Source organism: Metarhizium brunneum, chromosome 3, assembly GCF_013426205.1.
Source record: "Metarhizium brunneum chromosome 3, complete sequence".
NCBI classification, from domain to species: domain Eukaryota; kingdom Fungi; phylum Ascomycota; class Sordariomycetes; order Hypocreales; family Clavicipitaceae; genus Metarhizium; species Metarhizium brunneum.
The window spans coordinates 2,872,974-2,885,674 of record NC_089424.1 but is presented as its reverse complement, the minus strand read 5'-3'; the positions used below and the strand labels follow the sequence as shown (position 1 = coordinate 2,885,674).

Genomic DNA, 12,701 nt, shown 5'->3' with positions numbered 1-12,701 from the left:
AGGCCAGCACGACGACCGACGACCGACGACTCATCGACCATCACGAGTCTCACTAGTAAGCACAAAAATACACCAATTACATGTAATTGATTTTCGGTCCCTTCTCTACTCTTCACTTTTAACAATACTGCAGTTGTAGCCAATCTCTGTAATCGTATCCTCAAGACAGTGCCCGTCCATCTGCGGCACATCGCCACATCTCACCATGGCCGCAGCCCTCACAACCATCTCGCTGCCGTCGCTGCAGAAAATCGCATCCGGCAAAGTCCGCGATCTCTTCAGCCTCCCCGACCCCAATGCCCTGCTCTTCGTCGCATCAGACCGTCTCTCCGCCTTTGACGTCGTCATGACCAACGGCATCCCCAACAAGGGAGCCATCCTGACGCTCATGTCGGCGTACTGGTTCCGCGTGCTGTCTGAGCGCATCCCCAGCCTCCGCACACACTTCATCAGCCTGGATGTTCCCGCGGGCATTCCCGCCGAGGAGGCCAGCGTCGTCAAGAACCGCAGCATGCAGGTTCGCAAGCTGCAGGTGTTGAAAATCGAGGCCATCGTGAGGGGGTATATTACCGGGAGCGCGTGGAAGGAGTACCAGGCCAGGGGGACCGTTCACGGCCTCGCCATGCCCCAGGGCATGCGGCTTGCTCAGAAATTCCCCAGCGCCATTTACACGCCTAGCACCAAGGCGGAGGCGGGCGCGCACGACGAGAACATCCACCCCGACGATGCGTGGAAGGAGATTGGCGACAGGGAGACTGCCGACAAGGTCGAGGCGCTGGCTTTGACAATCTACAAGGCCGCCGCTGCGTATGCGGAGGAGCGTGGCATTATTATTGCCGACACCAAGTTCGAGTTTGCCAAGGATGCCGAGGGCAACATTTATCTCGTGGACGAGGTGTTGACGCCCGACAGTTCGCGGTTCTGGAGAAAGGATGGGTATGAGGTAGGAAAGGAGCCGGACAGCTTCGATAAGCAGTTTGTGAGGAATTGGTTGATCAAGGAGGGGCTCAGGGCCAAAGAGGGCGTGACGCTTCCAGAAGATATTTGTGTTGCTACGGGAGAGAAGTACAAGGAGGCGTTTTACCTGTTGACGGGCACCAAGTTTGAAGATGCGGCTAACAACTAGTTATCCTGGCAGGTCAAATGACTGGGCTGTGTTGGGGTAATGATTATAATTAGATGGAACCTTTTGGAGTCTTTATGTGTTGCTTCTAGATGGTTGTTCTCCCATTGCAGTCTATAACATGAATCACGATGACGCCCACCTCCAGTCATGCTGTGTAAGCAGGCCTTCTTTCACGTCAACATTTCTCATTGGGAAATGGTCGTTTTAATCCTAGGCTCGGTCAGCAATCCCTATCCAAACGGGCACCCCAGTCTGCCCAGCAGAACAGAGCGAAAGGGCGTAAATACCTCTTGATGCCTTCCTTTACAATATCGGGATCCTGTGTATAAACCATCCGAAACCAGCCCGGCTTGAGTGAATGTTCCTCCCTTGGATGCAAAAACACTCCATTTGCCATCAGCTTCTTGGCCAGGGCAAACTCGGCATTCGGCTCGCCGTCCAAGTCGGTCGGCAGATACGGCGACAAGTCAATCCACAAGAAGAAGCCGGCGTTGCTCCCCGCCAGATACTGCACGCCGATGTCCTTCAACCCCGACGTGGCAACGCCATACGCCTCCTTTAACTTGACCCGGTTGAGTTCCACAAACTCGCGGCACCACTTCCGATCCTCCAGCATGGCGGCGCCAATGGCAAGACTGGGGCCGGCCGGGTTGTGGAAGCGGATGACTCCCCGGATGGCTGCTTCGACGGCCTTGCTACGAGTGATGATGGCGCCGATGCGGAGGCCTGCGGAGCCAAAGTCCTTGCTGAAGCCGTAGGTTACGTGGAGGCGTTCGGTGTCGATGAGGCCCTCGGGGTCGATGGCAAGGATGGATGTGAATTCGGTGGCGGAGGGCTCGCCCGAGTCGAAGGTTGAGCAGGCGTAGATCTCGTCACTTATGAGGTGGATGTTGTGGCGTTGGCAGAATTTCATGAGAGCGACGAGGGTGTTTCGGGGATAACATTTCCCTTTTCGAAGGGGCCCACGAGATGACAAGTCAGATGATGTCGGTGAGATGATGGGTTGAAAGGCAGCGTACCTAGAGGGTTATGCGGATTCACGATGAGGACGGCTCTGATCTTTACACCCGCGGCCTCGGACTTGACCAGGGCGTCTTCAAACTTGTCGACAACGTCCTCGTCAAAGGCATTTTCTGCGTCAGTGTCGGCGTAAACGACACTGACGTCGGCTCTGTTGCCAAAGTCTAGCTCGAATCGTCCGTACACTGGACGGCTTGTCATGATTCCGTCTCCTGGGTCGGCCAGCCCCCAGGCGAGGATTTCGTGCATCGGGGTGGCAGAGCCGGTGACCTTGATGTGATCGGCCGTGATGGGTGTGTACGGCCTCAAGTACTCATTGAGATGGACTGCTAGTGCTGTTGGAAAGCGGGCTCCGCCCGCAAGACTGAAGCCATATGTGAATTGCTGCGATTCGAATTTCACCTACATGCAGTGGTGGTGAGTCTAGGCGAATAGGGGCGCAAAATGCAAGATGAAATCATACGGCACTATTCACGAAGCTTTCCACGTTGCTGGTGATTAGTTTCTATAAAGCATTTTAGTATTTTCACGTCGGGAGAGCAATTCTATTTGATAAGGAATTGTTACATTCTCAGCGGTTCCGAATGAAATCAGGCCGTCCGGGTTCTTCTCAGCATCATACGTCTGTGAGGGTGCAAATCTCCAGGGTAAGCTTTGCTTCTCGAGAGAAGCGGCCGAACGTTTGGAAAGATAGGACTCCATTGTTTCAAAGGTGCTGGTGGCCAAAATAGGAGAATACGGCAAGCATCTAATGCAATCGACCGCACTCGACTAACATACATGAAGAAACGAAGTTGAAGAAGAGGAAAGGGTGGGCAGAAACGTGCTCATGGCGCAGGTATGTACACCTCGCAAGACATGCAGTGCAGTCCACATCGGTGCCCGACATTTGCGACTACCCGTACTCCGTACACCGGTTGTTCTGATGAGTCATGTTGTGGATCACCAGCAGCATTTTTATGGAGGGACGCTTGTCAATTGAAGGGCTTGGTTCTCTTGCCTTGCTACACGCAGGGCAGTGTTTTGCGTGACCGTGGGACGGGAGCCTGTGGCATTGTGGATTGTATCCGGATCGATGGCATGGTGGCTACATTTGCCGTGGTTGGTGTTTGGGCTCGACTGTGGTCAGCATCGCAGACCGTGTCTAAGCGGCATGTCGAATCGTCGCAGTGAAGAAATCTGCCGGATTTGAAAATGAATTTATAACCAGGTATTTCGAAAATTTCTCAACTCCAATACGCAATCATGATGCTGATGCTAATTCTGGAGACAGCTATACCATTGACCGTTTCCAACCATGTCTAGGGTTAGGGTTCTACACATGCACTTGCGTAGTCGACCAGGGAACTCTGACTTGAGTTTCAAGGGCAGGTAATACATTGTATCAATTGATGCAAAATAGTATTGTGTTGCACAGTTATTCAACGCAATAATGACAATGACCAATAAGCATCGTTTGTGAATCTAGGATCGACATATTCTCTATTATAGCTGCCGGCTGTAAACGTCTACCTCGACAGCTGCCAATAAGAATCTGCCAGCTGATATTAAAGTCACAATAGACAGCTACTACCGTGGCGCGTCTGACCGCGTCATTTAATCCATCCCCAAAGACAGAGAACTTTTTTAATTTCCACCATTTCTTCCAACAGCCCAACCAGAAATATCACTTCATCTAGTAGTTCCTAGTATTGGTGCAGATCAAAGCTGTGGATTTATCGTTCCAACATCCCACAACATTCAGCCTTTACCTTGAATAGATATACGGTACAACCATCTCGGCTGACCTGAATCTTCTGATACCTCAAGGTGATGTCCAGCGACGACCATGTTTTTCAGTCATGAGAGTACGTTTTACAAGTATGTCACTGGATGTCTAGTTACTAACTCGTCGCTAGTCTTAAGTAACAACCAATATGGTGTTGCAACAATATGGTACCATTTAGCATAGCCATGATTATCCCCAGAGCATTGCTAAGATGTCCTAGGCTTGTCGCAACCGTTGGCAAAACTGGCCAGCGGAAGTTAAGTCGCAAGACCCTTCAAGATGTTGACATCCCCAGGGCATGCGAGAAGATTCTTGATCCTGGGGCCCCTCTTGCTTTACGACTTCAGGGGAACCTGCTATATGGAGTCTCACGGGTGTTTTCTCACCAGTGCAACTACGTTCTTTCGGATGCCGGGAAGACTCAATCGGATATGATGACCTTCTTTCGCTCCATGAATACAAGCGCGACGGATGAGAATGCAGGAAAGGCCAAGTAAGCGCCATTGGTATCCCTCATGTCCCAGAAAGAGAGTACAGTCAATCTAATCAGTAAAAGGCGACAACACATCACGCTCCAAGATGACCCCAGCTTCGACCCTATGGCGATGCTTCCAGGGTTGGAAAAGTTGCTCAACACCGAGACCCTCTTCAGCTTTACGGCAACTCAGGAATCGGCCGCCAAATACTCGCAGATGTCACCACTTGACAACGTTAGCCTAGCGAGTGCAGCCACCAGTCGTCGCTCAAGCTTCATCGGCTTGGATATTCCTCTTTCATCACACTCTGTCGGAAGCTACCAACTTCCTGGTGACCTTGGCCGCTACAGTTCGCCCTTTAATAAGGGCATCCAGGAACCAGACAACATGCCCGAACTAGCCTCATTTGCAGACAATGAATTCGATCCAATTTGCGGCGTCGGCCTTGATTTTGATGCTGACGGCAACTTGATCGGCATACTTGACGATGAGCCTGAACTGCCACCCTTGCGTGGCACGAGTCCCGACCCTCTCCTCGCGGCCGGTATTACGACGCCGAGACTTGAGGATATAATGCATCAAGATAATCAGGACGTGGCGGAAGAGCCCATTCCTGATCTCGGTGAAGCCGCACTGCCAGATGCAGAACCGTTCGCAGTACCCCCGGCCGTCGAGGAACGCAACACCGACGCACTAACACTGACCACGGAGACCACAGAGACGGGGAAAGCCGCAGCTCCATACAGAGCTTCCCATCGCCGGAGGTTTCCAGAAATGCTTGACCAAGAACTCCGAGTCCCACGAGACGAGTTTCGTGGTTGGACCGAGGACTATGCGACAAACATGCTCGCTGTCCGCAACAAAATCAAGGCCACAACGCAAGCAAAAGCCAAACAAAACGCACTCGCGTTTCTCTACTTGAAGGGGATAGCACAAGTTGGCAATTTCCAGAGAGACTTCGGTGTCAACCACCCATTGGCACATGAATTCGCTGGCACAGCTCTAAAGGCTCATGTCCTGGGGCTTAACGTAGACGACATTGAGGATATCAATCCGAAGAAGGGCAGACGCCGCAAGTCACCTGAAGCATTTGGGCACGGCAACGACAACATCAGAAACGTACGACAGCGTATAGACGAAGATGAGTTCGCGCGAGGAGAAGCCGCCGCGCCCGCGGATGGCCTCGACCTCGGCCACGACTCGGCCCCAGAACTAGGCCTAGAAGCCGGAGCAGCACTCGAGGACAAGCACTCTTCCTCTCTGATGCCCTGGAGCCGCCAGGGATCCGCGGCACCTGGATCGGCCCCGCGCGCCCCGGGAAGTGCTCAGAAGTCCGTCGCGGCGCCCAGCCCCCTCCACGGCCGAGCAAGAGGAAGCCTCATCGGCTCCGTCGAAAGACAGAGCGACCCCATCGAGGGCTCTCTTGGAGTTGTCGGCTTCGACTCCCAGCTGTCCTCGATGGACTTTGACCAGGGCCTCCTGACGCTCAACCTCGGTGCCGCGGACGACACCCTTCCATCTACCCAGGGGCTAGACACCTCCAGCCAACGCTTCCTGACGTACGTTGCGAACCAGGTCGTGGCGGACGAGGCCCTCGGAGCCCGCGGCGCCCAGCAGAAATACTGGATTGATTTCGACAGTCTTGCCAGTCCGAATGTCCACACCAAGGCCATTGCTGCACAGGCTTTCCTTCACGTGCTTTCCCTCGCGACCAAGGGCGTCATTTCTGTTGAGCAGGACGGCATCCAGGACAAGCAGCCCTTTGGCGCTCTCCGCGTCGGGCTTGCAGGCCACGTTCTGGACGCGGCTACCGCCATCCTTGAATGATTCTGGTTTTGGGAATGCCGCCTGCAGGACTCGCATTGGAGCTGCAACGCGTCCATCTAAACGGCAACTGATTCCCGACGTTCTCGGAGACTACGAGATTTTGCGTTAAGTTTTTACTTTTTCATTTTCATGATATGCTTTTTATCTGTTCTCGTTCTTATCTTCCGTTCTATTCGATTGATCCTTTTTATTATCGCTATTCTTTAACTCTCGAGTTTGATTTTTACATGGGAGATGTAGTCAATCATCACCAGAGTTGGCGGGTGGTCAAGTTGACCTGATTCTGGGACTGGGACAATATTGGCGAATATTTTCAAATCATGGTGGGGATTTCATCATGCGAATGACAAAATGAGGGGTTTGATTTTCCATTTTTGAGCATTCTCTACCCAACTCTATATCTGCGGGATGGGATGGGATGGGATAGTGCGATATATCAGGGCACAGTCGGCGCTCAAGTTGAATTTTTCTATTACTGGGAATGGCATCACATGCGGGTGGGGGGAGGGCTGCTGGTGGCATAATTATTCATTTGGTCACATAAACTCATGGGTGGTAAGCTATCTTAGTTAACAAATGCATCATCGTCATCATTAACGCCTTCCCTATCCTCAAATTGCATGTAATTTTCTTCATCAGCCCCACCAACAAATTGCCATGCCTTTTTCACATACTGTAGGATAGAGTCGTTGAGAGCCAAATCGGACGTTATCCAGTCAAAGGTTCCAATATTGTCTTCCGAGGCAAAGGAGCCTGTACCAGTTACTTGTTCATAATGCATCCGCCAGAGGCATTCAGGCGGCTCAGATGTTGGGATTGCGTTCAGGAAAGATGAGAGTGCATTACTCAGAAGACTCTTGGAAGTGGAGCTAGAGACTGTGCTCAGATACACGATGCCTGGTATTTTATCTCGTTAGCGAGCTGCTTTCGAAGAGACTCCCCAAGAATAATGAGCAATGAGATTGTGCAATCAGGTTGTCAGAGATAAGAATCGTCATTGTAATTCAGACAATGTAGATAAGTATTCGTTTTATTTGGCTCATCCGAACACGAACATAGGCATGAAAAATCAAGAGAGGGGAAGTACTCACATTGTCCGGCTGGACATTCACCAGTATCACTGGAATGAACCAAGGCATAAATGGGAAACCCAGAGGCAGTGCCATCATCAGTTGAAATGGAACCGACAGGGAATGCTACTACTGCTGCGCATGGTGTTGGGGCACCCTCAACAACGACTTGCAACACGCTGGGCACGGGGGAGTTGACAACAGCGATGAGTCTGCTGAGAAGGACACTATCGGTTGAAGTCTCTTTGGTGCTTTGGACTAAAGTTTTTGACTTTACGACCACGCCGTTGGCGAGAGAAACTTGGACGTTTGTCTCGCCGTCAGAATCCATGCGCTGCACCTCGGAGATGCCAGTCCCCAACATGTAAACAGCGCCGCCAACAGCACCGGCACGACAACCTACCTGAGCCACTTCTGACAGGCCCCCCCATTTGGGATACACGGCCGCGAAGCCAGCTCCGAACATGCCCATAGAGGTAAGATGACGATGAATAGCGGCCAACCCATCGCCTACCGAGATTTTGCCATCTGCGGAGAGAGTTAGGGTGACGACATATGACTGCAAGTCACCATCCAATTTGAATTCCCTTTCCAGGAACTCGGCAAGTGGTTCTGATTCGCTCGGTTTCCACAACTCAGCCTGCGACTCGGTGTCATAATCAAGAACAAACTTGAGAAACTTCATCAACGAGCGCTTCGCACGAGCTGGAATAGTGGTATTGGAGAAGACATCTTCTCTCGTGGACGGTATCCGACTGAGTGTTGGCTCTGAGGATGCCCCAGCGGCCTGATAGATGAAGAACGACCCGACGGCCAGGAACTCGATCTGCCGAAAGGCCTTCGACGAAACCAACTGGTTAACCAACTCAGATTGTGCGAGGATCAGCTGCGGAGCTAAAGGAATATTATACGATCGTGAAGCTGCAAGACCTTCACTCTCCTTGGTAATCTGCGCTCCAGCAAACGGAGTGGCATCCGGACCGCTGTGCCTCGCAGCCCAGTCATCCGCCTCCTGAAGACTCAACGCAGCCTCGGCACCGCCATAGTACTCGTTAGGGTCGACGTGGAGGACATTCTTCCCCGACCGCGAAAGAGCTCTTTTGCAGATGGTCAGCAATAAGGCCTAAAGTCAATTAGACTGATTTGGGGAGGAAAGAGTATAGCCAATGGAATCCAAGAAGCTTACAGGGCCAGAAGGGACTGCTGTAGCCCTGTGCCGCTGATCACTACATCCCACTGTGTGTCTGAGAGGGATTCCATGGTGTGGAGGATGGGAGGGAGGCGGGTGATGGAGAAGAAAGTTGAAGCATTTTGTTTTGCAGATCGGATGGAGGGTTTTTGCATGCCGGGCTCGTGAGTGGTGGGGGTTGGTCGCGTTTGGCTTAGTGGCTTTGTGTGGTAGGCGAGTACTTGCCTGCGGGCCATCAATTCCCACTCCGAAGTTTTTTTTCCCTTCTTCATTCACCCGCTCTTCTTAACGACCAATGCATTGTGTACCGCTGTGTATGTCGCATTGCGCGTCAAAAATTCATGCAATTTTACAAGAGCGGCAGATTAATTTGTCGGCCGGTATCTACTGCCCTAGAATAACGCCTGAAAGGGTGGTTCGAATGGTTGACACATGCCTCATCAGCTGACAGCCACCATGGCTGTTTAGCTATATCTACGTTTGCGCGTTTTAATTCACTCGAATCGGACTGGGAGATATGGGTATCATCCATGTTCTGATTTGACTTCTTATCTAGTTGCCGGTTATCGCAGCTGTAACACCCTTCCACCTTTGGTTTGCCCAGCTCATAAGACTCTTTGATCGGAGTAGTTTTGGTGATAGTACGACGCCCCCATGCTTGGATATGGACAATATCCTCATAGCTTCTTCTTGACAATCTACTACAAGTGTGATGTTTTCATCGCACAGTGATTCCTCGAGTCTGTCAGGGTCGACCAATAGCCAGAACCTTCCATCAGTCGGCCTGTCCGTCTCCTTGCCTGTAAACACCGCCGCCGTGCAAGCAACAGGCATTCCCGTAATCGTGAGGGGCTTCGGGTCCTTTTTTGTGCAAAGAACCATGTCACGGTCGGGGTCGTAGCGTCCTCGAGGCAGTTTCGTGTCTCGTAATGCAGCGAGCGTCGCAGCCCAGGCCGCGTCAAATGGATTTCCGTCAAAGGAAATAAAGAAGATGTCAATGTATAGCACCCAGTATGCGGCCACGTACTCTTCTCCACTCTGCTTATCGACATCCTCTTCGTCTTCGTCCATCTCATCATCGTCATCAGCAACCATGCGTTCCGATGGCCAAGTGTGCCATATCCGCAGATCCTCTGCTTGGAGCAGTTTTGAGTCGTGAAGAAGAGAATATATCCTGGTGCTCAGAGTCTGGGCCAGCGTCGTAGGAGGCCCTCCTGGTAGAAACTGGGGGGAAGATCCCGTGGCCAGTTCAATGTTTGGCACAAGCAGGTCATAATCTCGAAGCTCAGTTTCTCGGTTGGAGGCACGGTAGTTGGGGATGTGTTGTGCCAAGATGGTTTCGCCGCGAACGCCGCAGATGACAGTTGTGTCTCCCATGCGAACTAGAGAACTGCCATGCGGGTGTGACAGGCTGGAGAGATTGACGGTCGTCGGGCGAACCTCCTCTGGGGCGCGGCCATTGCTTCGTGCCGGTGCAACATGGTCATCAGAAGGCTCTAGGTTGGCAAGAAGATATGGATGAGGCGAGAGTTTTGCAAATGTGGCACGCGAAAGGCCCGCATCAGGCGCCATGACGACAAATCCGAGCGCCCTATGATGGTGGGAAAATCCTAGAGTAGGTCTTGGCTCGGCATGAGATGTGACCTAGATCCTTGTGAGCGTGGAAAGGCTGTTGAATGTGCAAGCTTGCGTTGCGAAGCTGGAGGATGGCAGGAAAAGTCGGCTGCAGCCTCGTGGGGAACGTGGGTGAAGGTTGTGAAGCAAACAACCAACCAATGGACCGGGCCGGGCACAAGGCTAGACAAAAGTGCTGCAGAGGGGTCAATTGGTCAATTGGTTTGGCCGCCCCGCCCAAGCTCTGTCTCGACGTGTGGGGCTCGCAAGCTTCAACATCGAAGTTGACAGCTCCAGCAATTAGAGTAGAAGTAGAGGCAGTTCAGCATCGTCACTGTCTTCGACATTGCACCTTCTCTCGGAGTTTGACGGCTCGCTGTAAGGACACCATGGGATCTGGTAACTTCACAGACTTGGGCAGACGAGGACTCATTGGGACTTTCCGCAGCTTCATTCGCCCCACGTACAATACTGTTGTTAAGAAAATGGTGTGAAGTACAGGCGCTTGCGCTTCCCATAATTGCCAACATTGAATGCCAATACGGAGTACGGAGTACGGACTTGTCCTGGCGAACCATGCCAGTGGCTGCATTACTTGACCAAGCACGAGATATCACATCATCCTCGATTCAATGGACCGAACAGCCAGTACAGAGTAACGGACTGCCCGTACAAGGAAGCGATCTGCACGAGAAATATCGTCGGATGTTGAGGCCGAGCCCGGTGGTGGGAAGGAAAGTGTGGAGGCGGGAAAACTTCACAGTGCAACGCCATGTTGGCTGCAGGTCGCTTTTGCGGTCCAGCAATTGGACGGGGTGCTGGGAATAACAGGTTTGTTTGCATTTGTGGCGGGAATGGAACAGTTGAGAAGCATCATGAGCACGAAAAGCAACGTACATGCTACGGAGTACTGCATATGTATGTGACACACTGGGCTCTCCTCGCCGACGCTGGAACATTGAATGCTCGGCCCTGACATGTCTGGTGCCGTTGAGTCTTCCCTTAGCGTCTGGTTGGAGTGTTGGCGCCTGCCTCTATTGAGGTCTCTGCATATTGGTCCAGGTCCCTTCATGGTGCAATTGATTCTATGTCTGTACTCCGTCAATCCCCTGGGCTTGCACATCGACAGGTGCTCTCATCAGTGCCGCATTCTGCAATACTGCACTCCCAGCCTCCAGTTGGTACCACCGCGATTGACCACCGCGATTGACCACCGCGATTGACCTCAAGTGCTTGCGAAATACTGAGGCCCTGGCGATTTGCGCCCCACCCGTCAAGCCCATAGCGAATAAGACGCTGTCCATTAGCGCCCGTCCCGTGCAAGGTCGCTGTGGCTGCCCCGTAGCGTCTAGTCCTCGGCCGCTATCTGCCGAATCATTGTTCAGAACCCGGCCAGTAGCAGCTACCAACGGCCCCCAACATGGCGCCCACATCGCATCCCCACCCCAAAAACGTCGAATTGGTCCGTCTCATCTCGAACAATCACCGGCTTCCCTTCAGTCTTCCTGTCCCTCATGTCCCTAGTGGCCACATCCAGCCCTCCTTTGACCAATTGCTGCCAGACTCGGTAGGCTGTTGGATGGCACTTTATCATATTGGTGGTGGCCCCGATATCTTTGGCTGACCATCATAATGCGGCTGCGGGCTATTCCCGACGACGGGCAAGATTGAACTCGACTCGATGGCAATAGCAAGTACGCCATCACCTTCCACCAGCCTACTCTGTACGGAGTACATATCATTAGCACAATACCTTTTGACTGCTGACGAATTCTTGAGAACCTACCGAGTACCAGCCACACGCTCTCCGCCGGAACATTCGATCCCATTCCCCGCCTGCCATGTTGCGTGGCCCAAGCTCGGTCGGGTGACGATGCATGTCACGCAGTCTCACTCCCACCGCATCGCGCGTCAACCTATCCAGTCCCTGTCATCTTCTATGTGACCATCCGCCGCCATTGGCGTTGCCCATATCTTGAACCAGCCAATCTCGTGCCATGATCTACCGCCAGGCCCTTGCGAATGAGGGTGGCCACGGACCTTTTTACACAGCAGCTACGGATTAGTCCGCCCATCCCCATCGCCTATCCCAACTCACCAGCTTTAGTTGCCATCGACAGCTCTTCTACTCAATACCATGGCCTCAGTCGCTCACTCCTCCAAATGTGCCAGAGCATTCATCTTGCATAAATTCTCCACCGTTTGAATGCGAGGGAGTTCTTTCTGCACTTGATCCATGTGTGTCGCAGTGGCCGTTGGCCGATATCACATCGATTTGTGATTTATATCCCGGCACCCTGCCGCCATTTTCTTTCAGACTCCACTGCCTCAAATTTCCTATTCCCGGTTCTTGTTTTGCTACAACATATCCCCCATCTCCCTTCTGTCTCTATCGAAATTCGTTACTGCGACAAATGGGACCCGAGAGCCCATCAACTGCCTCCTGTGTTGTGTAAGCCGAGTTCATGAGCGTCTGTTCAAACGCCAGCGCACCCACTACTGTCGCAACAAATGGCGAGAGCCTCAGCTCTACCCTTATGTTGATTTGAATATACTACCACAAGTCTGCGCTCTGTCGCTGATCTTGTTTCACCTGTTGCCTTTTAAAAGA

At 52.3% G+C, this 12,701-nt stretch overlaps 5 protein-coding genes across 5 annotated transcripts; 2 read left to right on the top strand and 3 right to left on the bottom strand.

Moving 5' to 3' along the window:
- Positions 1-205: 205 nt before the first annotated feature.
- On the top strand, positions 206-1,126 carry ade7 (Phosphoribosylaminoimidazole-succinocarboxamide synthase; the record flags this gene model as incomplete). The annotated part of the gene is made up of 1 exon (XM_014687268.1): positions 206-1,126. One exon carries the CDS (start codon positions 206-208, stop codon positions 1,124-1,126), a length of 921 nt encoding a protein of 306 aa, XP_014542754.1.
- A 185-nt stretch (positions 1,127-1,311) lies between these two features.
- accs (1-aminocyclopropane-1-carboxylate synthase-like protein 1) lies at positions 1,312-2,848 on the bottom strand (the record flags this gene model as incomplete). Its single annotated transcript, XM_014687269.2, has 5 exons — positions 1,312-1,336; positions 1,414-2,074; positions 2,146-2,548; positions 2,610-2,651; positions 2,714-2,848. 5 exons carry the CDS (start codon positions 2,846-2,848, stop codon positions 1,312-1,314), a joined length of 1,266 nt encoding a protein of 421 aa, XP_014542755.2.
- Positions 2,849-3,974: 1,126 nt separating this feature from the next.
- Positions 3,975-6,217, top strand: rec8 (Meiotic recombination protein rec8; the record flags this gene model as incomplete). The annotated part of the gene is made up of 4 exons (XM_014687270.1): positions 3,975-3,993; positions 4,045-4,081; positions 4,135-4,407; positions 4,471-6,217. 4 exons carry the CDS (start codon positions 3,975-3,977, stop codon positions 6,215-6,217), a joined length of 2,076 nt encoding a protein of 691 aa, XP_014542756.1.
- A 565-nt stretch (positions 6,218-6,782) lies between these two features.
- On the bottom strand, positions 6,783-8,547 carry MRS6 (Rab proteins geranylgeranyltransferase component A; the record flags this gene model as incomplete). The annotated part of the gene is made up of 3 exons (XM_014687271.1): positions 6,783-7,114; positions 7,309-8,384; positions 8,474-8,547. The coding sequence occupies 3 exons, from the start codon at positions 8,545-8,547 to the stop codon at positions 6,783-6,785; spliced, it is 1,482 nt and encodes a 493-aa protein (XP_014542757.1).
- Positions 8,548-9,028: 481 nt separating this feature from the next.
- rrp43 (Exosome complex component rrp43) lies at positions 9,029-10,048 on the bottom strand (the record flags this gene model as incomplete). The annotated part of the gene is made up of 1 exon (XM_014687272.1): positions 9,029-10,048. The coding sequence occupies one exon, from the start codon at positions 10,046-10,048 to the stop codon at positions 9,029-9,031; it is 1,020 nt and encodes a 339-aa protein (XP_014542758.1).
- Positions 10,049-12,701: the final 2,653 nt, after the last annotated feature.